Raw genomic sequence first — 23,116 nt, forward strand, 5'->3', positions numbered from 1 at the left:
CTAAGTTTTTGTTGGTATTGTAACATTGGGTTTTACCTCTGGAAGATCAGACTATTTTAGACTGTCATCTGCCCTGATTTCTTTTTTAGGAGTACAGGCTATCCAGTTTTGGCTTTTCGTTATCAGTTCTTCATTTCCCTTTTTCTCTCTCTGATCCAATTCTCTTTATCTTTTTTTTTTTTCCTTTGCTACAATTTGTGAAAATCTCTTAAACCAATCCACTTTACTAATTTCCTACCCTTTTTTTTCCTTTTTTTTTTTTAGGCTTCAGAGAGATTGTATAATTTCCTACTCTTTTAAAGAACTTTTTAGAAGTCATATTTATTCAGGTATAATTTACATATAGTAAAATTTATTCTTTATTAAGTGTATGATTCTATATGTTTTGAGAAATGCTTACAGTTATAGTTGTGTTACTACCACCACAATCAAAGTATAGAAAATTTCCATTCTCCCCTAAAGTTCCCTCCAGTTACTTTGCAGTCAGCCTCTTCTACTGACCCCCAAGCAACCACTGATCTGATTTTGTTGTTGCCTCTATTAATAGTCTTGTTCCCTTTTATTGCTGTGTGCTATTCCTTTTTATGACTATATTACAGTTTATCTGTTCACCAGTTGATACACATTGGGTTTATTTCCAGTTTTTAGCTATTATAAATAAAGCTTCTATACTTATTCCTGTACAGGTCTTTTTTGTGGACAGGTGTTTTTGTATCCTTTGGTAAATACCTAAGCATGAATTGCTGAGTCATATGGTATGTGTGTGTTAACTTTATAAGCAACTGCCTAACTTTTTCCTAGTGTTTTACCATTTTGCTTTCTTAGCCACAATGTATAAGAAGAATTCTATTTACTTCACATTCTTACCCACAGTTGGTATGATCAATATTTTAAATTTTAGCTGTTCATTTCGGTATGTAATGATAAGTCATTGGATTTTAATTTGAATTAGTGATTCAATTAGTGATGCTGAGCATCTTTTTATGTCCTTGTATTTATTTATTTATTTATTTTTTAGAGAAAGATTCTCAACTCTGTTGTTTGTAGCTCACTGCAGCCTGGAACTCCTGGGCTCAAGTCATCCTCCTATCTCAGCCTTCCAAGTAACTGGGACTACAGGCACGCACCACCACACCTGGCTAACTTTTTTTTTTGTTTTCGGTAGAGACAAAGTTTTGCTATATTGCCCAGGCTGGTGTTGAACTCTGGCCTCAAGTGATCTTTCCGCCTCGGCCTCCCAAAGTGCTGGGGTTATAGGCGTGAGCCACTGTGCCTAGCAGATAAAGTTATATGTGTCACAAATATTCTGGTCTGTGGCTTGCTTTCCATTTTCTTAACAGTGTCTTTTGAAGAGCAGTGTTAACGTACTTTTAAATATTGCTCCTTGCCTATTTTGTACTTATGTTAGTATAAACCATGTTTTCTTGAAATATTTTTAGATAGATTTCCACAAATATTTGTTAAATGGAAAAAAGCAATTTTCAAAAAAATTCCAATTTTTTGGTAACATATAACTTATATATTAATGTTTTTTAATCACTGTGGAAAGTTTGAGAGGTTATATCCTGGAAATGGAAGTGTATTATGTGGGGGAAATGAGGAAGTTTTACTTTCTACTTTTGCAGGACATAGCAAAACAGCATGAGTTGCTGTTTATAATCAAAAGGGTATTTTATTCTTTGGAAAACAAAGGACATCAAAAACGAAATTAAAAGACAAATTATAAACAAGACAAATTGTAACACATATTGAAAGCAATGGGCTACTAGCCATAATACATTTAATTTTTATAAATCAATACAGAAAGGGATATTTGACAACTGAAACTAGTTAAAAGAAATAAATAAATAACAGCAAAAGAAATACAGTTGGTCAATAAACATGCACAAAGATATTCAACTTTACTAATAAAGACAAAAAAATTAAAATGGCAATGAGGTACTATTTATCACCTATAAGATTGGTAAAATTGAAAATAATACACACTATCCAATGTGGGGAGAAGGCAAGGGTGGGTTATAAATTACCAAACTTTTTTCCCGCATAACAATTTGATACTATCTTATCCAGATGTAAAGTGTGAACTATGGATGGCAAGATTTGGAGAAACAAGCACTATCAGGCATTGCTGGTGGGAATGTAAATCAGCACCATCCTATAGAGGGCAATTTTTCATTCTCTGCCCCAAATTACAAACACAGATACCCTTTCACCTAGTAATCCACTTTTAGGAACTTTTCCAACAGATATACCCAGGTATGTGGAAATGATCAAGGAACAAGTTTATTTATTAGAGCGTTTATATAATAGCAACAGATATGTTTTCTTGAATTTTATTTTCAGCACAAAACACCTACAGTCTGAAAATATCTTCTCTCTCCTTTAATTCCACAGCTATATTCCTTCTCTTTTATGTTCTAGAATGGTGGTTGCCAAACTATGGTCTGAGGGCCAACTCTAGTCCATAGCCTGTTTTTGTATGGCACTTGAACTAAGAATGGTTCTTATACTTTTAAAGGGTTGTGAAACAACAACAACAATAAAACTTCCCGAACAACAACGAAGAACATGAGACACAGATTGTATATGGCCTTCAAAGCTTAAAATATTTATTATCTGGCCCTTCACAGAAAGCTTGCTGACCCATCTTTAGAATCTCTTCACAACCCATTATTATTTTACTCTTCTTGATTACTCTCCCTGCCTGATAAGAAACAGGCTGAATAGATTCTTCTTACATCTCCTTATTTTCTTAAACTTACTAGCTTATAGCTAGTGGAATGTGCCTGTGGTCTGAGGAAGATTTGAGGGAGCTGGGTCTGGAAGTAATCCGTGTAGGGCAGTCTCCTTTCTATGTGATGGATGGTCTGTTTTCAGGAAAGATACTCTGTTAGGTTTCTGACTAGTTGTTATATCTTTGTTTTATCAACCCTATATCATTTCTTGAAAATCCTTTTTCACTGCCCCCTGCCTAATGTTTGTGATAACTGTTTCCATAAGGGTGGCCTTGCTGCTTTGAGAATATGCTGCCCTAGGAATTCATAGTTTCTGGGATATTTTCACATGGCTGTTGTACGTTTTCTGGGAAGTGTTTTTCTAATCACTCTGATCTTTTCCTAATAGAAATTTTTGGATAGTTTTTACTTTTCAATAGTTCTTTTATTTCTCCCAAATTTTATATTTTTCCAGGTTATTTCTTTAGGCATTTTGGATAGGGAAGTCTAATGTATTCCTAATTAGATTCCTCAGCTATTTTTCCTTAGAAGTCGTCTGTATTTCCTATTTTTAAGTTCTTAAGAATCCTTTTGCACCCTCTGCAGAAACAATCTTATATTGACAAAATGTATTTTTATATTTTTGGTTGACCTTTCCCAAGTCCTTAATTTCTAAATCTTACATAAGTCTTGAGTATTTTGGTTAGTAATGATTAAAACATGAGCCAAACATACACTGTCTTGTAGAGAATTTGAAATAACATTGTATTTGGCTATCAAGATTTTATACCCCTCAAATAATCTTAGAGAGACCTTGGAAATAAAGAAGTAATGATAATTGTTACTTATTTCAGGTACTGTGCCTTGGTGCCTTTATATATATCATTATTAATCCTTACCTCAATCCTATAAGTTAAGTATTATCTCTCATGGTTTTTCAGTGGAGGAAACCAGAACTCATCAAAGTTATTCAACTAGTACACAAACTCTGTGACTCAGGAGCACCTCTGTATTGTGCTGCCATCTAGTCTCGTCTACTAATTTTCCATAAAATAAGGAGAATGAGTCTAGTGAAGCCAAAGGGCTTGCTCGTCATCACACAGCTAGTTAGCAGCAGAATGAGGACTTGGATCCCTGGACTTCTGACTCACATTCCGGTGCACTTTTCACTACAGCAGGACACCTTGGCTCCTGAGCCCTAAGTGACAGCCCCAAACAGCTGTGTTTATCTGTTTTGCATGTCCCAGCTTGTTTTGCTAGCTGAGCAAAAACTACTTAAAAGGATCCTCAATCTTCACCTTCCCACTCCCCTTCACTTACACTCATATACTCCTACTTGTCCCATGAATAACTTCACAGAAAGAGTTGTGCAATGTCACTAAGCCTTCCTCTGGTGTCAGAGTTACTCCCTGAGAGAACATTCACTTTCTCATGACTCCAGTTTACTGTCAGATTGGTTTTCCCTCTCTTCTCTTTGATCGGAATCTTAGTTGTTTAGGCAGGAATTTGAGGAGCAGATGTTATGGCCCTTGAACAAGCCCTTTAATTCTCCTTAGTACTGTGTCTAATGATTCTTAATCCTATCCTTTTAACTCTGTGGCTAGCAGAATTAAGAGTGAAGTGGGACAGGAATGGTAAGCTTGATGCTGAACATTTCATTTTAGTGTTGGCACAGTGGACTACAGAGAGTACATGAAGAGCAGTGAAAGAGAGGGAAAACATTAAAAGTATTCTTATATAGCTGAAAAGCAAGGTGAATATTAGTGTAGAATCACTGAGATTTTGGGTTTCCCTCCAAATGTAAATTTGGTAGAGCAATTGGCCAGAGAAATGGAGTCACTATTTCATTCTCTTGTCTTCTTAAAATTTGCTGTTTTTTAGATTTTCATTTCCCTTTAAAAATAAAAATGAGTCACCAGACAAAACAAAGTAGTTACTTATAGTCCTTGATCTTTCATGGTTAGTGAAGAAAATTTTAACACTTTCTCCCAATGGGAGTACCATTAACAAAGATATGTCCTGTCAGCTAACTAGTTCGTTCCATTCTTTCTTTAGAGACTTTGGTTTAGCAGTCTGAACTTTCTAATTATCAAAGATCTTATGTGTTTGCTTGTATATAAAAGAACAAATTGGACTAAACAGTCTATAATTTTCTCAGTTCCTGATTAATTGCATGAAATTTGATCTATCAGTCAGGGTCTGATTAGGATAGAGAAATAATATGTAATTTGAGCAGGGAAATCTTTTTTTGGCGGGGGAAGCAGGGGTAGAAGCTTGCTCTGTCACCCCAGCTAGAGTGCAGTGGCGTCATCACAGCTCACTACAACCTCAAACTCTTGGGCTCCAGTGACCCTCCTGCCTCAGCCTCCCAAGTAGCTGGGACTACAGGTGTGCAGCCCCACACCTGGCTAATTTTTGTAGAGAAGGGATCTCCCTCTTGCTCAGGCTGATCTCAAACTCCTGGCCTCAAGTGATCCTCCTGCCTTGGCCTCTTTAAAGTGTTAGGATTATAGGCATGAGCCACCGTGCCTGGCATAAATTTTTCTTTAATGAATAAAAGTTTACCTTTTGTAGTATAAAATTGCCTCAGATTAATTTATAAACACTGAATTTATTTAGCAATGGGTAAATAGAATTTTCCTCATAATTCTTGAACACCAAAGTATGCTCATTTAAGCAAAACAAACAAAAAAAACAACCAATTTAAACCAGAAAAAGTATTACATGTACTTTGCTTTCTTAGTTTATTCTGAGCATTTTCTAGTCTTTAAGGATTAAATTACATGGTGAAATATGGTAGTATCCTCACTTGATGTTCTTATTGGTGAATTAAGGACCTTAATGTAAAATTGCCTCAGATATCTCTCATTTTTATAACGTTTAAGTTAAAATATAACATTTAGAAAAATACATTAAGTCTAAGTTTATAGATTGATGACTACTATAAAATGAATACATCCCTCTAATCTCCATGTAGATCAAAGAAATAGTGTTACCAACACCAGAAGTTCATTTCCCCAATATTACCCCCACCCTTCTCATCCTGACTACTTACACCATAGATTAGTTTTGCCTGTATTTGAATGTTAATTAAATGAGAAAATCTAGCATATATAGTTTTTTGTCTGGTTTCTCTTGATTATATTTGTAAGATTTATCCATGTTGTATATAGCAGAAATTTGTTCATTTTAATTGCTATACAGTGTGTTACTGTATGAATATACATCTACTTAGCTATTTTCCTCCTATGGAAATTTGAGTTATTTTTAGTTTAGGGGTATTATGAATAGTTTTGCTGTGAATATTCTTGTAGATGTCTTTTGGAAGACATATTTGCATTTATATTGGATATATACTTGGCAGTGGAATTACTATGTCATTGGTTATGCATATACTCTGCTTTAGTAGGCACTTGCTAACAGATGATTGAAAATGATTATACCAATTTACCCTCCTGCCCGTAATGAACAAAAGTTACTTTATATTCTTGCCAACACTTTGTATTGTCACCCTTTAAAATTTTAGTCATTTTGGTGGATGTATAATAGTATCTCGTTATAGTTTTATTTTGAATTTTCCTGATGCATGATGAGATTGGACAATTTTTTATAACATGGTTGGGTATTTGTATATTCTTTGTTAAGCGGTTAAATCTTTCGGCCACTTTTCTAGTGATTGTTTCTTTCTTACTATTTTATAGGGATTTAAAAGATTATATTGTGAATCTGAGGACTTTTATTGGTTAAATATGAGGCACATCTTCACTCCCAATTTTTGGCTTATTTTTTCCACTGTCTTAGTGATGTCTCTTGATGAACAGAAGTTCCTAATTTTGATGAAGTTAAAATTTGCCTTGTTTTATTGTCAGAGGTTTTGTGCTCTATTTTAGAAAATCTTTCTCTAACCCAGTGTCATTAATGTTATCATTTAGAAGTTTAATTTTATTACCTTTAAAAAGTAATAATTAAGGCCTACACTGTACCTGGAATTGATTTCTATGTATGGTGTAAAATAGTGACCAAGATTTGTTTATTTTTACCGTATAGACATCTAATTGACTCAGCATCATTCATTGAAAAGACTTTTCTCATCACCTTTGTCATAAATCAAGTGGTCTTTTTACTATCATATTGCACTGGCAAGGACCTCTGTTATATGACGAATAATGTCAAAGGGAAGGCTTTTAACATGTCAACATTAAGGAAGATATTCGCCATAGTTTTTTTCTTAATGATACTCTTATCCGATTAAGAACATTCCCTTTTTTCCTAATTGCCAGGAGGTTTATAAAAATATTAGTGAATATTCTAATTTTTATATAAAAAATTTATTGAAGTACAATTTATATTCAACATTTTGCCATTCTTAAGGGCTTGAGTTGATAAGTTTTGATATTTGCATACACTTATGTAACCACTACTCAAAATGAGAGAGAGAACATATCTATCACCTCTGAAAATTCTCTTGATCCCCTTTCTAGTCCAGGTCCCTCCTCTCCATCGAGACAAGTCCTTTTTGATTTCTGTTGCCATAGTATTTTCCTATTCTTTGACTTTATATAATTGGGATTATTTCATATATAGTTTATATCTGTTTTATTTTACTTAATCATTTATGTGATTCATCTGTTATTATTTTTTATATTTCATTGCATGAATATACCAAATATACAAATTATATATATAATATATAAAATATACAAATTAGATGACTGTTTCTATTAATAGTTTTTGGCCATAATGAATAAAGCCGCTTTCAATGTTTTTCTACAATCCTTTTTGTGGATTATGAACATACCTAGAAATAGAACTGCTAGGTCATAGGATAGATGCATGTTTAATTTCATATGAAACTGCCAAACAGTTCTCCAACATGATTTTATCATGTTTCACTTTCCCAGCAATGTATGAGAATTGCTCCACATTCTTGACAGCATTTTATATTTTCAGTATCTTTGATTTATCTATTTTAGTGAGTGGGTATAAAATATTATCTTGTGTGGTTTTTTTTTTTTTTGCATTTCACAGATGGCTAATGATATTTAATGTTTTTATAGAACATTTGCATATATACTGTGAAGTGTCTATTCTTTTTATACACTTTTTAGCGGGTTGGTCTTTTTGTTTCTTAAAAATTGTATTTTATGAGTTCTTTATATATAAAATGTATAGATACATATTTACATATATATGACAGTAATCCTCTGTATTGTGTATGGTGCTTGGCCTATTCATATGGTTAAGGTTGTCTTTCAGTAAGTTTGATCAAATACATGAATTATTTTTCCTCCTTTATGCTAGCATTTTAGAAAGTCACATGAATTAACTTGAATGTTAAGCATGTCTTGCCTTCCTGTAATACATCTTACTTGATTGTGACGTTTTTTCCTTTTTATATATTGCTGGATTCAATTTGCTAGTATTTTGCTAGGAACATTTTTGTGTCTGTGTTCATGAGAGATATTGGTTTGTTATTTTCCTTTCTTATAATGCCCTTGTCAGGTTTTGGTATCAGAGTTTTTTTTTTTTGATCTTATGAAAAGAATTGGAAACCGTTCCTATTCTTTCTGTTCTCTGGAGACCTTTGGGTACAATTTACTGTTTCTGGCTTTTTGAAATGGTTGTTTAGATCATTTTGTAAAACTTTTTTTTAAGCAGAAAGAATAGGAATGGAATTAAAACTTTAAAAAAATACATGCATTGAAATCTGCAGATTTTCTGTTAAAATATGACTTTAAGTACATGCCATAAGTTCTAATCCATTGTATTTTTCATTATCATTCAATTAAAAACATTTTCTAATTTCTATTGTGTTTTCTACTTTGACCTAGGGATTATTTATGAGTATATTGCTTTATTTTCAAACATTTGGTTATTTTCAAATTATTTAAAAAATTACTTTTAATTCCAGTAGAATTAGAGAACATATTTTGCATGACTTTAGACTTTTGGCATTTAGTAAGACTTGATTTACAGACCTGCATATATCATTTTTTAAACATTATTTGTATACTTGAATGTATATTTTGTTATTGGTACAACATAGGTAAATTAGTTAAGTTTTTTAATTGTGTTGTTCAAATCTTCTATGTTCTTACTGATTTTTAAAATTTGCTTGCAGTATCAGTTATTGGGAAAGAGATGTTTGAATTTCCCAGTGTGATTATGGTTTTACCTGTTTCACCTTTTAGTTTTGTCATTTTTTGCTTTATATATTTGGAGGTATGTCATTTGGCACAAGTACATTTAGAATTGTTATATCTTCCTGGTGGATTGAACCTTTCTTATTATGAAATGTCTTTTTTATTTCCAGTAATGTTCCTTGCTTTTAAAATCCACTCTGCCTGATATTAGTAAGAAACACCGTCTTTATTTTAGTTGGTATTTGTGTGTATGTTTTTACATTCTTTTACTTTTATACATTTTCTCTCTCTATAGACAAAGTATTTTTTCTATGTGAAAGTTTTTTATTCATTCTGACAAACTTTGTCTTTTAATTGGAATGTTTAAGTTAGTTTATTTAACTTAATTATTGATAAATTTGGACATTAAACCATCCACTTATTTTTATTTGTCCAATTTGTTTTATTTCACTTTTACTGTCTTTTGCATTAATTTTTAATATTATATTTTCTCCCCTCTGTTAGCTTGTTAGTTTATTTTCTTTTACTATTCTTTTAGTGGCTAGCCTAAAGATTATAATTTAAGAAAGTCTATTATAGATTAGTACTTTTACCACTTCCCAGTCAGTGCAAAGACCTTGAAACGTTTACTTTGTGTAACTACACTTACTCCCTCCTATCTTTTTGCGGTGGTTTCTGTGTACATTTGTCCCTCAGTACATGTGGGGGTTTGGCTCCCAGACCCCTGCCTATATTCAGATCCACGTATACTCAAATCCTGCAGTTGGCCCTGAGGAACCCATGTATGTGAAAAGCTGACATTCTGTACATGCGGGTTTTGTATCCTGAGAATACTGTATTTTTCGATCCGCATTTGGTTGGAAAAAAAAGCCACATATAAGTGGACCTGCCCAGTTCAATCTCATGTTGCTCAAAAGAAAACTGTATTTCATTTTTATGTATGGTCATATGCATTTTAAACTCTATCAGGTATTATTATCTTATGCAGTCAATATTCATAGCTTATTAATTCATTTATGTACATATTCTCCCTTTCTATTATTCTTTATATCATACTGTGTCTCTGTATGTCTTTTATATGACATCATTTCTTTTTGCCTGAAGAACTCCTTGTGGTATTTCCTTTAAAGCAAGTCAACTGCTGACAAATTCTATTAGTTTTAAGTTTTTTGAAAATATCCTTGTTTTGCCTTTATTTTTAGTGATTCTATAACTCTAGCTACTCAATCACTTACTTCCTGACCACTCTATTTAAAATATTTATTCCTGTCCTCTTGGTCTACACTATCTGCCTTCCCTGATGTTTCACCTATATACTTATTATCATTTTTCTTATTTATTAGCTTAGTATTGATTTTGGGAGAGAGGGCTCACCATACGCCTCTGTTATTGGCAATTCGGACCTTGAATAGCAGCAACAGTTAGGTTAACTTTGGATAGTTGCTGTTGAGTCCATGAATAACTTCCATCCCTGCCTCCACAGCTATTTCATTTACAAGTCTATTGTGTTAACAGTGGAGTGGATGACGACAAAGCCTAGCTGAAGTAAACCGAACTGGCCAAGTCACTTTGTCTGCATTATTGTTCATTGCCTCTTTTAAGGTTGAGGCTCTCCGGGATTAATGTGATACACAGAGCTTTATACTTGTCAACTTTCATATGTCTGTCCACATGCATCTTCTCCACATCTCCTTATCTTAATCTCCTGATCTTTTATAGGGTTTATCTCTCATTTTCTGGAGAGCTTGCATCTCACCAATGTATGTGCTACTTCCTGCTCACTTGATTCAGTTAACATGATGTCATTTAGACCATGGATCAACAGGAATTTCTTTGCATTGTCCAGATGGTCCAGATCCTTTGGAACTATATTAAGACCAAGGGTAGGAAAATTAATATAGCCATGATTCAGGCACATAAATGTATGCTGCTGTTGGTTGCAATGTGACTGTCAAGTGCTTTTTGTCCTCCTTATTAATAGGAGTAGAAAAATACACTTTACCAGGTCAGTGAGTGCATGCCACTTACCTGAGAGAGAGAGACCAATAATCCTGTCTTTATATGCTGCGAAAGAGACCCCCTGGCTTTCACGCTGTAGTCTTTAGTTGGTGATTTATCACTTTCAGTCTTTCATTGTTTTTTCTCCATTTCATTGACTGCTCCTAGCAACAGCTATTCAGTTCCTAGTCCTTTTAATTACTTCTCTGTACTTCACAAATGCCTGAAGTATCGCACCTGCCGTGCCTTCTCTTTCACCAAAAAGTTTTAGCAATTGTGATTGCACTACTGCAGCACGTTAGAACCTATTTACCACCAGTGATGGGTTCCTCTTTGCTAGCCAGTCAGTGGTTTATATAGCTTCAGCATCCCATTTTGGAGTTGACTTCATAAGACCACTTTTGGTGTCAACTCTCCTAGGTCAGGTTCTGCAAAAACACATTTTGAAATTTCAAGATTTGCATGTAGGAAGTTTATTGGGGAGTGCTTCTGGGATCAACTCCTGTGAGAGAGGGTACAAGGAAAATAGCATTAGGAAGATGGAGAAATTGAATTGGTATATAGTTGCAACAGCAGCAGCTGATCCCACAGGGTGATCTAAAGCTGAAATAACCCAACATATTCCAGACTGAAGCACAGGGCTAGACCATTTTACTGCACATTGACCAGTTGTTGAGTTTGCACTACTTTGGGATGGTAGCATGACCCTGGGTAAGGCAGTTGCAACTCAGTCTGCAAGTCAGGGAAATTACTCAGAGTTCAGCTATTAGCCATTCAGCAAGCAAAATCCTGAAAGCTGGAAGAATGAATCCTTCAGTTCTGAAGGGGGAGTTCTGGCTGGTACACCACAGCATTCACTATTGCCACAATAGCAAGATCAGTCTTAGTGGTGTGGTGAAGGTATGTTACAGTCTGAGTTTCATGCAGAAAAATCATTAATCTGCCATTCTGCTTCTGTAAACCTGCTTGCTCCTGCTTACTCAAGATACTACCCCCCAACACAGAAATTCCTAAGTGACTACAACACCCATGTTCTGCGTAAAATGATTGCAGCCCCCACGTTTTGCGTGAAGCTATTACAGCACTCATGTTTTGCGTGAACAAGATATGGCCCAGAGCCCAAACTGCCCAGATCCTGTTACACCAAAGATAAGAAAATGATATAATGCTTACTCAAGGCTTTTTGTACACATGCTTACTCAATCTTAATAATTTTCCACCCACAAACCTACAATATAAAAACTTTCCATTTCAAAGCCTTGCTGCTGCTTTCTGTGCCGCCTTTCGGCGGTGCAGAGGGTAGTCTCTGGCCAGCTAATAAAGACTCCTGATTTGGCTCAATTCGGTCTTTAGGTGGTCATTTCTCACATCTCAGACCATAACAGGTAGAAAGAATCCTATAGTGCTAGAGATTTAAAAGAGATGTGGAAGACTGAAAACTTCTTCAAACAGCTTAGCTGTGAAGGGGAGGACAGAAAGAGGGTAGTCAGTAGAAGTTTCTGAGGAAACTGGGAGGGATGGGGTCTAAGATATAGGTACTATGATTTGCCTGGGGCAAGTTCATTGCTACCATTGTAATTGAAGAAGAGAAGGAAGAAAGGAGTTCAGGTATAGATAAATTTATAACATTAACCAGAGGAAGTTGAGGCAGCTCTTATTTGTTTCTTCTGGGAAAGAGCCAGAAGATTCAACAGTTAAAAGAGGGAGAGTTGGTTGGGTTGAAGGTGTAAGGTAAGATTTCAATAGCTTGCAGTGAGAGTGGGAAGATTTCAATAGCTTGCAGTGAGAGTGGGAAGAGAAAGCTAACAGAATAGCCAGTGGGTGCTTTGGGCCCATTTGAGGTTGATGTTCCTGACTTGTAGAATTACAAATTTGTGCAATTGTGTAACATTTTTTTCTGGCAGTTCTTAATATAGCAAAAATACAGACATTATGCTCAGTGTCTTACCAGACAATTTTCTTTTTCTTTTTGTATAGCCATCAGATCAAGTCACTACAGTATAGTAACACAGGAGACATGATTCTTGTTGTATCTGGAAGCTCTCAGGCCAAGGTGATTGACAGAGATGGTTTTGAAGTAATGGAATGTATAAAGGGAGACCAGTATATTGTGGACATGGCCAACACCAAGGTAAGATTAAACAAAACACTTTAATGAATTTAATTAATTCAGCACACATTTATTAACAACTTTTGTTTGGTTTGCCTTGTAATAATTTACCCCAAAAGTTAGTGTCTTAAAACAGTAAAAATTTATTATTTCTCATAATTGTATGGATTGACTGGGAAGTTATTCTGTTTACTATAGTATTAGCTGGGTCACTAGGATGGCTGTAGGATCCAAAATGGGCTCAGACAGTTTATAGTTGGTGTTCTACCCCATGACATCTCTGTCTCTCTCTCTTTTTGCTTTTTCCCCACTTCCAGCTTCCACCCCTGCCCCTTTTGCTCTTTTTCTCATTCTTTCTCTCTTGCCTCATGTCTAGTTTGGGCCTTTTCACTCTACAGTGATCTTAGTGGGATTTGACCTCTTGCTTGATTGCTAGGTTCCATAGAGGACGGATATGGAAACTGTAGATACCTTAACATCTGCTTCAGGTCTTACACAGCATCATAGGGCCAGCCCACATTTGAGGAGGGGGAGGTAGACTCCACTATTTGATGGGTGAATGTCAAGTTCAAACTATAAAAGATCATGTGGGATAGGAGATACTGATGCAGCCATCTTTGGAAACACAATCTACCCAGCTACTATGTGCTAGGCTTTAGGAAAAGAAGGAAAGAGAGGTCCAGGTGCAGTGGTGTGCACCTGTAGTCCCAGCTGCTTGAGAGGTTGAGGCAAGAGAATCACTTAAGCTCAGGAGTTCAAGGCCATAGTGTACTATGATTGTGCCTGTGAATAGCTACTGCCCTCTAACCTGGGCAACATAGCAACACTCCATCTCTAAGAAAAAAAGGGAAAAAAGAAGGAAAGAGATCTTATCAATTTTTTATATAAAGATTTTTAATGGGATAATAATCTTTTAAAATTAATGTGTATTCCATATCAGTTAATTATAGCCACAATAATGCTATTGAACTTATGGCTTAAAACAACAGTTACTTGTTTTTACTAACATGTCTGTGAGGTAACTGTTCTTGGCTGGGCATGGCTCCAAGCTGCACTTAGAGCCTAGGTCTTTTCCATGTGTCTCTCTTCCTCCGTGGATCAGTGGACTACCTGAGGACATATTTTTCTCATAGTGATAGCAAAAACACAAGGAAACCCAACTCTGGAAGTACATTTTAAGTCTTTGCTTATATCATCTCCACTAACATTCCATCAGCCAAAGCATATCTCATGGCCATGGCTAACATCAGGAGAATGGAGAAATATGCCTGGTTTCTAGTGGAAGAACTACAGTGTCATGTGGTAGTACTTACAGATATTGGAGGAGGGTGATGGATTGGGAACAGTAATACAGTCTACCACAAACACATTAAATTGTGAGTAGATATGGTTGGTGCACAATTTTGAGCCTTCATTTTAGGGGCCCAGCTAATTTTTTCTATTTTTAGTAGAGACGGTCTCACTCTTGCTCAGGCTGGTCTCAAACTCCTGACCTCAAGTGATCTTCCCACCTTGTCCTCTCAGAGTGCTAGAATTATAGGCATGAGCCACAGCACCCAGCCCCATTTTACATTTTTGATGTATGTGTTTATTGCTGTAAACTTCCCTTTTAACACTGATCTTGCTGTATTCCATAGGTTTTTGTATGTTGTATTCCTACGTTCATTTGTTTCAAGAAACTTTATTTCCTTCTTAATTTCTTTATTGACCGTTAATTTTTTTTTTTTTTTTTTTTTTTTTGAGACAGAGTGTCACTTTGTTGCCCGGGCTAGAGTGAGTGCCGTGGCATCAGCCTAGCTCACAGCAACCTCAGACTCCTGGGCTTAAGCGATCCTACTGCCTCAGCCTCCCTAGTAGCTGGGACTACAGGCATGAGCCACCATGCCTGGCTAATTTTTTTTTTTGTATATATATTTTTTAGTTGGCCAGATAATTTCTTTCTATTTTTAGTAGAGACGGGGTCTCACTCTTGCTCAGGCTGGTCTCGAACTCCTGACCTCGAGCGATCCACCCGCCTCGGCCTCCCAGAGCTAGGATTACAGGCGTGAGCCACCGCGCCCGGCCCCGTTAATTTCTTTATTGGTCATTCAGGAGCATGTTGTTTAATTTCCACATATTTGTAAAGTTTCCAAAGTTCCTCCTGTTATTGATTTCTAGTTTAATTCCATTGTGTTCTGAGAAGATACTTCATATGATTTCAAATATTTTTTATTTTTTGCGACAGGGTCTCTTTTTGTTGCCTAGGCTAGGGTGCAGTGGCATGATCATAGCTCACTACAACCTCCAACTCCTGGGCTCAAGCCATCTTCCTGTCCCAGCCTCCTGAGTAGCTAGGACTATGAGCATGTATCATGACACCTGCCTAATTTTTTAAAATTTTTTATAGAGACTGAGTATTGCTATGTTGTCCAGGCTGGTCTTGAATTCCTAGCCTCAAGCGATCTTCCCTCTTCAGCCTCCCAAAGTGCTAAGATTACAGGCATAAGCCACTGTGCCTGGCCTGATTTCAATTTTTTTTATTATAAATATTGTTTTATTACAGAAAAGAAGTAGTAGATCAAAAATATTTCTTATATATAACATATTACTAAACCACATTATTGCATGTATTTATCATATAGTTTTCCATGTAGATCACTTTATACTACTGGACATTAAATTTGCAAGATATCAGTTAGATACAGACTATTTTACCTCCTATGTAAACAAACTCTTCATAACCAATGACAATTATTTGCATTTTATAATCTCAAGTAACAGAAAACATTCTATTGAAAACAGTAATTGACATGTTATTCCTGTTCTGTACTGAAATGCTACATATTGAAATTTTATTTCTTTTTTTTCTTTATTTCAGGATATTATGAGGGTACAAACATTTTGGTTACATTTTATGTCTTTGCCTCACCCAAGTGAGGGTTAGAGGCATGCCCTTCCCCTCTGCAATGCTCACTGTGTCCATTAGTTGTGAGTTTACCTTCCACAACCCCCTAATCCCTGGAGAATATTACTACCATGTGAGCACCATAGTGTTGATCAGTCAATGCCAATTTAATGGCAAGTACACGTGGAGCCTGTTCTTCCAATCTTGTGATACCTCACTTCGGATAATGGGCTCAAGCTCTAACTAGGAAAATATAAGAGGTGCTAGATCACTGTTGTTTCTGATAACTGAGTAATATTCCATTGTATACATATACCAAACTATAATAATCCACTCATGAATGGACGGTCACTTGGATTGTTTCCACATCCTTGCAATAGTGAATTGTGCTGCCATAAACATTTGGGTGCAGATGTCTTTATTATAGAATGTCTTTTGCTTTTTGCTTTTTTGGGTAGATGCCTAATAGTGCTATTGCTGGATCGAATGATATTTCTATTTTTAGCTCTTTGAGGTATCTCCAAATTCTTTTCCCCAGAGGTTGCACCAATTTGCAGTCCCAGCAGCAGTGTAAAAGTGTTCCCATCTCTCCACATCCTTGCCAGCATTTGTTGTTTTGGGATTTTTCGATAGAGGCCAATGTCACTGGGATTAGGTGATATCTCATTGTGATTTTGATTTGCATTTCTCCAATGATTAGAGATATTGAGCATTTTTTTTATTCTTTTTTCGGCATATTGTAGGGGTACAAAAGTTTAGGTTACATATATTGCCCTTGCCCCCCCCACCCCCACTGAGTCAGAGCTTCAAACGTGTCCATCCCCTAGACAGTGCGCATCACACTCATTATGTATGTATACACCCATCCCCTCCCCACCCACATCTGCCCGACACCCGAGCAGTGTTATTCCTAAGTGTGCTCTTAGGTGATGATCAGTGAAACCAATTTGATGGTGAGTACATGTGGTGCTTATTTTTCCATTCTTGGGATACTTCACTTAGTAGAATGGGTTCCAACTCTTTCCAGGAAAATACAAGAGGTGCTATATCACCATTGTTTCTTATAGCTGAGTAGTACTCCATGGTATACATATATTATATTTTATTAATCCATTCATGTATTGATGGGCACTTGGGTTGTTTCCACATCTTTGCAATTGTGAATTGTGCTGCTATAAACATTCAAGCACAGATGTCTTTTTTTATAGAATGTCTTTTGTTCTTTTGGGTAGATGCCCAATAATGGGACTGTTGGATCAAATGGTAGGTCTATTTCTGTCTGTTTAAGGTATCTCCATATTGCTTTCCACAGAGGTTGCACTAGTTTGCAGTCCCACCAGCAGTGTATAAGTGTTCCTATCTCTCCGCATCCATGCCAACATTTATTGTTTTGGGACTCTTTAGGTCAAATTTCTCCATGCTGAGAATTTGGAAGGAGTACAGTGAGCTTCTCAATAAGGGTTTTTTCCCCCAAGGTTTTTTATTTTTTATTTTTTCTTAAGCATAAGCTGACAAATTTCTATTTTCAAAAGAGATTAATGGGACTCCTGGCAATCCTATGGATTTTAATCAACCAATTATTTAATTATTACTTTTCAGTACCTTAGTTACACAGAATTGAGGTAGACTTAACTCACTTCTCTTCATGGCACTCTATCATTATGCCGTATCTGAAGGTCAGTTCTCAGTTCTCATAATACTGTAAGCTTCAGTCACATTTGAAACAGTTGATTATTCCTCCTTGAAACACCTTTACTTGACTTCTAATTTACTGTACTCTCTTGGTTTTCTTCCTACCTCACTGAATGTTTCTTTTTATTCTTGTATTATCACTCCTCCTTCTCCCTTCACCCTCTCAATATTGGAGTATCCCAGGGCTCAGTGCTGAAGCCTTCTTTAGTATTTATACTTACTCCCCGATTGATCTCGTCAGGTCACATGAGTTTAAATATCATATATAGAGACACTGATGAATTACAAATTTAGAGTTTTTGCCCTGTCTTCTCACCTTTCCAGTATCACCAACTACCTATGTGACAAATTTGCATGTATGATAGGCATCACTACATGACATGCCAAGACAGGAAATCATGATTTTTTTCTTCCTAGATCTATTCCTTCTGCAGTTGTCTTTACCTAAGGTGATGGCATCATCATTCACCAGTTGATAAAGCCAAAAACCTATGAGTCATACTTGATTCCTCGCTTTCTCTTGCACCCCATATCTGTATCATTGGCAAAATATGTTTTACTGACAAAGCTTTATGAATGAAGCTATTAAAAACATTTGTGTGTAGGTTTTGTGTGGATAGGTTTTCACATCACCTAGGAGTGTGATTGCTGTTCTATGGTCAGACTGTTAAGACATTGCCAAACTGTCTTTCTAAGTGGCTGGCCTATTTTTGCATTACCACTAGGAATGAATGAGAGTTCCTGTTTTTCCGCATCCTTGCTAGCAATTGCTATTGTCAGGTTTTTAGAATTTAGCCATTCTAACAGGTGTTTAGTGGAATCTCGTTGTTTTAATTTGCATTAACTAATAATGTTGAGCAGCTTTTCATGTTTGTCATTCTTCCATCTTCTTTGATGGAGTGTCTGTTCTATTATTTTGCCCATTTTGGGGGAGAGGAAAGTGTTTGTTACTGCTTTTCAGAGTTAAAAAATATATATTCTGAATTTAAGTCCTTTTCAAATATGTGATTTGGCATATTTTCTCCCATCTGTGGCTTTTCTATTCATTTACAATGACAAGCAAAAGTTTTGTTTAATTTTAATGAGGTCCAGTTTATCAATTTGTTTTATATGGATTGTGTTTTGGTGTTGTATTTAAGAACTCTTTGCCAAACTGAAAGATTTTCTCTGGTTTTCCTTATAAGAATTTTACTGTTTTATGTCCTATATTCAGGGTTATCCATTTTGAATTGATGTTTGTATCTGGAGTGAGGAATAGGTTGAGATTCTTTTTTTTTTTGGCATACAAATGACCAGTTGTTTCAGCACCATTAGTGGAAAAGACTGTCCTTTCTTTATTAAGTTGCCTTTGCATCTTTGTCAAATATCAGTTAATGATATTTGAGTAAGTTTAATTCGGGGTTCTCTGTTCTGTTTCATGGGTATATGTTTATCCTTTCACTGATACAGTATTACCCTGTCTTTATTACTGTAGCTTTTTAGTATTTCTTAAAATTTGGTGAGTCTTCCAACTTTATTTTTATTTTTAAAAATTGGTTTGAGGCTGGGTGTGGTGGCTCACAACTGTAGTCCCAGCACTTTGGGAGGCCGAGGCAGGAGAATCAGTTAAGGCCAGGAGTTTGAGACCAGCCTGGGCAACAGAGTGAGACCCTGTATTTACGAAAAATAAAAAAAATTAGCCAGGTATTGTGGTACACACTTGTAGTCCTAGTTACTCAGGAGGCTGAGACAAGAGGATTGCTTGAGCCCAGGAGTTTGAAGCTGCAGTGAGGTATTATCATGCCACTACATTCCAGCACTCCAGCCTAGGTGACAGAGTGAGGCCCTATCTCAAAAAAAAAAAAAAAAAAAATTGTTTTGGCTATTTTAGTTTTTTTACTTTTTCAAATACATTTTAGAATCATCCTGTCTATATCTACAAAGAATCCTGTTGGAATTTTGGTTGGAATTGAGTATAAAGACCAATTTGCAGAGAACTGACATCTTAAGTACATTGTGACTTCCAACTTATCAACACAGTGTATCTCCCCACTTACTTAGGTCTTCTATATCTTTCATGTGGATTTTGACATAGAGATCCTGAACATCTTATTGATTTATACCTAAATATGGTGATTTTTCTTCTTCTTTCCATCATCCATTTTATATTTATTAATAGCATTCTATAGGGAGAGCTTTCTTTAATCAATTTGTTTGTTTATTAATTTATTATATCAGTATGCACTCAAGGGTTCTTGTTTTAGTCAGTGGTTTATAATCCGTTGCTGTCGTTATTTATTTTGATGCCCTAACTGTTCCAGGTTTAGCCAGGGGAAGCTCCTTCAGCATGCAATTTATATCTTTTAAACATATTGCCATTTAATGTAGTACTTTCTTATTTTTTGGCACAACAAAATGGTCCATGTTCATCTTGTTCTCTTTCCTACTCTAGCCCTATAATCGATAAGTTCTGCAAGAAGCCCTGGTTCATTTTAGTGGGCAATAATAGGTAGAAACCAGGATCTCTGTGCTTTTACTGGAGTGTATTGTTTCTAGACATTCTTAGCACATAGAGCTAGAGAATAACACACACACATATACATATACAACTATATATATATATATTACCTATTAAAAGTCATGAGTTCATATCGATACCCCTTATTTCATGTAAACACCACAGAGTTCATTCTGAGCTTCCCCCTTTCCACTTTTGTATAATAACTCTCTTCTTCTCCAATAGTAAGAAACCTGGCATCCCGTATCCTCAACATATTTCCTTCATTATATTGAAAGCAGTTTCAGAATTGTTAATGCATACCATTGCAAAAAAGAAACAAATGTATTAACTAGAATTCAATATTTATTTATAGTTCTTTAGTTTTAGACTGAGTGTATGTACTAGGTTCTTAGAGTTATGATAATTTCCACAGACTTTGTGGCTTAAACAACAGAAATTTATTCTTTCACAATTTTGGAGGCCAGAAGTCTGAAATCAAGGTGTTGGCAGGATTCCTCCAGTGGCTCTAGGGGAGAATGATTTTCTTTGACTTCTTTCAGCTTCTGGTGATTCCAGGTGTTTCTTGGCTTATGGCTACGTAACTCCAGCCTCTGCCTCCATCTTTACATAGCCTTCTCTTTGTGTCTTCTCCTCTTCTGTCTCTTATGAGGAAATGTGCCATTGGATTTAGGGCCCACACAGATAGCTCATCTAGAGACTCTTAATTATATCTGCAAATAATCTTTTTCCAAGTAAGGTCATGTTCACATGTTCCAGGGATTAGGATGTGGACATATCTTTTTGTAGACTACCATTGAACCCATTACAGGTATATATTAATAGTTACTTGGGTTATTATCTTTCGTTTATCTTTTCAGTATGTGTTATTAATATTTATTTGAAATATAGTGAGGTACATTTGTTTCTATTTATATTCAATTTTAGATTTCCCCATCTTTGTTTGTTTGTAAATATGTAAAATGTTACCACTGTTTCAAAAGTCAAATAACAAATGAATAGATAAAGAATTACAAACTATGGCAACTGTTATTAAGGAAGTGGACAGATTCTATGGTGAAGTACAACGGGGAGGAGTGTATTTACTTAGGGGGCCAGGGAATGCTTATTTGAGTAAGTGTCATGTAAACTGAGATCGGAAGAATGAGAAGGAGCTAGTCATGAGAAAGCACAACGAGCTTTCCAGCTGATGGGAAAGCATGTGAGAAGGCCCTGATTTGGGGAAAGAGCTGGGCGTGTTGGAAGAACTGAAAGGAAGGCAGTGGCTTGTGCGTGTTGGGCAGGAGGGAACACAAAATAACTGAAGTTGTAAGAAAAGCAGGAGCCACAAAATGTAATTTGTTGCAGACTGTGTAATAGATTAGAAAGCCTGAAGAGGGTTATATGCAGAGGAGTGGCATATTTTTAAAGGGTTCTACTGATTGTCATGTGGAACACATGAGGTAAGACTGAAAGCAAAGAGACAAATAACAGACCTGTTACAGTACATAATAATGGATACAGAAGTATAAGATACTGTTGAATCATTCAAGAGTGATAGTGGTGAAAAAGAAAAGTGGATAGAATTGAGATATATTTTGAATAGAATTGACAGGAGTAGATGGTGGGTTGAGTTTGGGTGGATAGAGAGAAGGGTTTGAGGTTATGGTTATGGGAGTTTTTAATGATAACTACCAAGGTTTTAGCCTGAGCTACTAGGAAAGAAAGTACTTGAAAATGAAGGGGGCAGAAAGAATCAGGATTTCTCTATTGGACCTATTATGTTTGAGATGCCTCTGATGTAGAAATGGAAATGTCAAGTAAACAGTTGGAGTTACAAGTCTTGAGTTCAGGTGTGGGAAATGAGACCCCAGGCTTCCTATCTAGTCTCTCTGTTCACTGCTTCAATCCATGCCTCCCCATTGCAGCTAAGAGTCTCTGCCTCTCCCCATTTGTATCCTGTAAACACGAACAGAATGTTAGGACTTGGCCAGATACTACTGGAGACATTGTGGGTACCTTAAACTGAAAATGATCTCCAGGCTCATGTGTGGGTACCCTAGTTGCATTTCATTCTTTCCGGAGAGTTGTTATTTTTCTTCTAAGTCATTTAAATATGTACGTTTTGCTTCTTTTAGCATAGTTTTATTTTGGACCCTGTCAGAATAAGGGATACTACCATTATTATACTAAAAAGTTATTAGGCTCTTTTTTTGCCCCACCTGAATCTGACTCCTGACTGTATGAGGCCACTCTACCTGTCTTTGCTGCCCAGGAGGGAAGGGGGAGAGAGAGAGAGAGAGAGAGAGAGAGAGAGAGAGAGAGAGAGAGAGAGTGTTTATGTTTCATATGTCCACTATAGTTGGTTTAGTGTGTATGTCAGTTTTTATACCAGCAACAGATTGTTTTAATTATAGTGTTTTTATGTTTTATTTGCTAATTTTCCTGAATCATTTTAAATATTGGGTTATCAAATATGTAATGTCTGATTTAAAATCATAAGTTTGTTTTATTATATTCCAAACAAGAAGTAGTAGAATTAATCAAAGTATGCGCCTAAACTATAGACACAGTTTTGTCATCTTAATGGTAGCTTGCTTATGCCAGCACCTTAGAAGCTGGCAAGCAAGTGGTGATGAAATCGTGAAAGGCATTTTCCACAGCTTGTTGAGAATTCAGTGTTTTCCCTTGCAAGAAGTGGTCCAAAGCCTGGAAAAAGTGGTAGTCAGTTGGTGCAAGCTTTAATGAATACGGTAGATGACAGAGAGTTTCCAAGTCCAGCTTCTGTAGTTTGAGCAGCATTGTTTTTTGTGACAGGCAGTCTTGCAACAGGATTGGCCTGTCTCTGTTGACCAATCTCAGCTGCTTAATCGTAAGCATTCTTATTATCATTTCATCCAATTGGTTGCAGTAGACATCTGCTATTATTGATTGACCAGGTTTCATGAAGTTGCAGTTAGCTTTTTTGGATGAATATCTGGTTTTGTACTGTGTTTCGACACTTCATTTTTATGCAACCATTGTGCCAAACGCTTGGAATTGTCAAAAAGAATCCATTTTTCATCACATGTAACAACACGGTGTAGAAATGGTTCACCT

The 23,116-nt window shown here is 36.0% G+C and overlaps 1 protein-coding gene across 1 annotated transcript in view; it reads left to right on the forward strand.

Annotated features, from left to right (window-relative positions):
• Positions 1-23,116, forward strand: part of WDR70 (WD repeat domain 70) — a 214,126-nt gene that overhangs the window by 47,352 nt on the left and 143,658 nt on the right. The window contains exon 8 of the mRNA XM_045566608.1: positions 12,833-12,986. Coding sequence (XP_045422564.1) covers positions 12,833-12,986 — 154 coding nt within the window. The remainder of the gene's footprint in view (positions 1-12,832; positions 12,987-23,116) is intronic.

The sequence above is a fragment of the Lemur catta genome, chromosome 12, assembly GCF_020740605.2.
Source record: "Lemur catta isolate mLemCat1 chromosome 12, mLemCat1.pri, whole genome shotgun sequence".
In the NCBI taxonomy this organism is placed as follows: Eukaryota; Metazoa; Chordata; class Mammalia; order Primates; family Lemuridae; genus Lemur; species Lemur catta.